General features: G+C 37.7%; 1 protein-coding gene across 1 annotated transcript; it reads left to right on the top strand.

Moving 5' to 3' along the window:
- Nucleotides 1–1,038: 1,038 nt before the first annotated feature.
- On the top strand, nucleotides 1,039–3,899 carry LOC21399222 (NADPH-dependent pterin aldehyde reductase). The gene is made up of 2 exons (XM_024170644.1): nucleotides 1,039–1,297; nucleotides 2,512–3,899. Exon 2 carries the CDS (start codon nucleotides 2,564–2,566, stop codon nucleotides 3,329–3,331), a length of 768 nt encoding a protein of 255 aa, XP_024026412.1. The 5' UTR covers nucleotides 1,039–1,297; nucleotides 2,512–2,563; the 3' UTR covers nucleotides 3,332–3,899.

Here is a 3,899-nt window from a genome sequence, read left to right as displayed (position 1 = left end):
TTTCCTTGTGAAATTTTTAAGTAAGGAAATGTCTCCCGTCATGTGTTTTGAGCATCCGCTATCTAAAAACCACTTGACTTTTTCCTCTCTTGGCTCCTACAAAGCAAAATCAAGTCTTAATTTTTGGTACCCATATAAATTTGAGTCCTTGATGGTTAGTTCTTGAACCTTGTTTGGTTTCAAAATATGTGTAAGGTATTGGATGTGGTGCATCCATTGAAAAGGAGTGAGCTTTTTTTTTTCCCCTTTGCTGGAGCATGTGACTAGTCGATCGACAACATGAGCTTGTTGTGAGAGCCGATCGACCAGTGTACGGAGGACGACTAGGGCTTGTTTAAGAAGGAGAAAAGAAAAGAAGGAGAGAGGCCCAAAAGCTTACTGCTCTGATACCATATTGAAAAGAGGAAACTAACTAGATGAGAAACTACTAGATGATTACAAAGGAAAATAAAATCTAAACCTAACTAGATATCTACACATTTAAATTACAAATTTAAACAAAACAAACTATCTAAGTGATATCTCCTAAAACTAACTAGATATCTACAAATTTTAAATTACAAATTGAAATAAAAAAACCATCGAAGTGATATATCCTATAGATAGTACATATAAAATGTTAGGCTTACGGTTGGTCTAGAGTAGGACTTGCAATCCAGATAGCAACACGGCGACACGATTTGAAACCCGCACGAAATTAGCGGGTTTGGGTTTAAAAGTAATTTATGAGTAAGATTTTTTCTTTCCTCCCAATTTAACTTCCAATACCAAACAAGTGAAGGTAAGCTCATTTTCTTTCCATCTTCTCATACCAAACAACATAAAAAAAAATTAATTTCCTTTCCATCATTGTTATTTTTCATCACTTCCATATTTCCTTTATATCTTATTTTCTTTTCTTCCTACCAAACATAGCATTAGTCTAGAGCAGCATTGAGGGACAGTTTTGGTATTTTAAAATTTAAACCAGAAATGATTTTTTGCTGGTTAACGCAATCTACTGTGTGGCTCAAATTCCTTTCTTTTTTGCCACACACTCATCACGTCACATAAAGAGGCACGAGAGTTTGTTGAATCTCAAATCCTGCGTTGCAAAAAGTCCCGTGTAAACTTGTAGAAACCAAACATTTTCTAACATCCAAACACTTAATCTCAAATTCGCTGCTCTCGTCTAAGAATCTGGTAAAGTTGTCGTCTTTAATCTCGGAGGAATTTGGGGGTAGAGTTTTGCTGCTGAGGAATTTGAAGTAACGCCACCTTCGATTGCTGTCATTTGGTCTCTATTCCGATCGAAAAGGTCTCTCTCTTTCTCTGATTTTATTGAAACTTTCGATATGTTTTTTGTTTGGGATTCGGAAATCTTACAATTCGTGTATTATTATGTAACCAACCTTAATTGAAAACATCGGCATTCTTCCTTCCATGTTTGAATCCTTTGTAACCGTTTTCTTTCTTAATAACCAAATATCTGTGGTGGTTTATCGGTCGTCGAAACCGAATCGTAATCAATTTCGTCTTCTGTTCTGCCTTCTGCCTAATGGAAAATATTATATGCTACTTTACCTTTCAATCGACGAGCTCAACGAACCTCCCGTCTTGAAAGTTGTGTTCAACACTTGTTTGGTACGGAGTGATATCTCCGATCTCCAATGCTCGATTGGAAGTGATTCTGTACGGTTCTAAGTAACATAGCATTGCCTTTAATCACTAATTGGATCCTCTCGGTTTGAGTATCATCTCATGGATCTACATATTGCTTTATTTTAAGAATTTGTTTTGGCATTCAGAAGTTTGTTTATGTAAAGTTGTTTTTTCTTTGGGTAATTCAATTAGAGTATGGTATTACTTTGCATACTTTATTGTTTTAGTACAACTTTTTAATTATCATCCCGTTACTTTAGAAAGTAGTAAATATGTTTCCTGACTAATTTATGTTTATACTATGATAGTAGTATCGATACTGACCAAAATATGTTATTGATAATGGTGTTTGGATTAAGCACTGTGTGAATGGGTTTTAATAGTTTGTATAGATTAAGATTATTTTCCTCTTTCTATGTTTCGTAACTAGATTGGGTTGGTTACCAAATTTTGTTTTTGTGGTGTTGGTGGACAGTTACTACCAACCCAAAATTTTGTTTTTGCGGTGTTGGTGGACAGTTACTCTCTCTCTCTCTCTCTCTCTCTCTCACACACACACACACACACACACACATCTGGCAAAAGCAATTCTCAATTGTAATCGGCGAGGATGAAGGCGGTGCACACATTGTCGCCGATTATCGTCTTGGTGCCTGCCTTTTCCATTTACAATGACAATTTGTCGGCATTCATGGTTTTCATTTGGAGTTCAATATCTGGGTTTCACTTTCTAAACATTTGTTAGCGTTTTGGGTCCATGGTTTGTCTTTCTAATTAGTCTTGCTGACCATTTGTTGACTAGTTTATCTTAATAAGTTATTACTTGTAATAAAACACTAATGGATCATGTAATGGATGTTGTATAAACAGAACTTTGCGGGAGGGAGCAGGAAAAGTTTTGAAAAGGGTGTTGTATAGCGTTATGAATGCAGTGGCAAGCAGAGCGGTGGGAGGGGGAGCGAGCCCTCGGACAATACTGATAACTGGGGTGGGCAGAGGGCTGGGAAGAGCCCTAGCCTTGGAGCTGGCCAAGCAAGGCCACACGGTGGTTGGTTGCTCTCGAACCCAGGATAAGCTCGACTCCCTAAAATTGGAGCTTGCAGCCGCCACCCCTGCTTCTCCATCTTCTACAGAACCCAATTCTTTGTCCTCCAACAAACACTTGTTGATCAATGCTGACATCACATCGAACAACAGCATTGAAGAGCTGGCGCATGTGGTGATGGAAAAGAATGGCATTCCAGATATCGTAGTAAACAATGCAGGCGCAATCAACAAAAACAACAGGATTTGGGAGGTGACTGAGGAAGAGTTCGATACTGTTATTAGCACAAACGTGAAGGGGATAGCAAATGTGCTGCGTCATTTCATCCCACTGATGCTTCCAAAGAAGCAAGGGATCATAGTCAACATGTCATCTGGATGGGGAAGGTCAGGAGCTGCACTGGTTGCGCCTTACTGTGCATCGAAATGGGCTGTTGAAGGTTTAACTAGATCTGTTGCAAAAGAGTTGCCTGAAGGAATGGCAATTGTTGCACTCAATCCCGGTGTCATAAACACCGACATGCTTGTTTCGTGCTTCGGAAACTCAGCTGAATTGTACCAAACACCTGAATCATGGGCATCGAAGGCTGCTACAATGATATTGAACCTCACAGTAGCAGACAATGGTGCATCTCTCACTGTTTGATGAAGTAGTATCACCTTAGAGTTTGGCATGCACATATCATATTACCTTAATCATAATGTATCATTTTTTGTTTTTCAAAATTTATTCATACTTCGTTACTTGATGTGTTTTAAGATTTGTTTGACATTAGTATTGTTCTTGGCTGTGAAATCGTGGCCTCTTTGATATATTTGAGAGTTAAGTAGGTCTACGAGTAGCAGAACGTTGGGCCAAACGATTGAGCAAATTGGTATAAGAAAGGTCTTTTAAAGAAGAGAAGACAAGTTCTCCGATGAACCAATATGTGTATCTGATTTTGATTGCTTTTCTTTTTTTTTTTCTTTTTTTTTTTTATGGGATTTTGATTGAACTTTTGGTCACCGTTTATCTGCTCATCTTTATGTGGATGCTTAAAATTTGGCAACTTTCTTATGCTTTGCTTGTGAAAATATTGAATCTTATGAGGAGAAAGTATTGAGATGTGGATTTGGTAGTTGTATTTTATTGAGAAGTTGAACCCGTTTTAAGATGAAAGAGTTAAACAGGTACATTTTTTTTTTCTCATTCTTATAGCCTTCATTTTGAGGTT

Source organism: Morus notabilis, unplaced genomic scaffold, assembly GCF_000414095.1.
Source record: "Morus notabilis unplaced genomic scaffold, ASM41409v2 Scaffold985, whole genome shotgun sequence".
NCBI lineage: Eukaryota > Viridiplantae > Streptophyta > Magnoliopsida > Rosales > Moraceae > Morus > Morus notabilis.
This window is presented reverse-complemented; position numbering and strand designations above follow the sequence as displayed.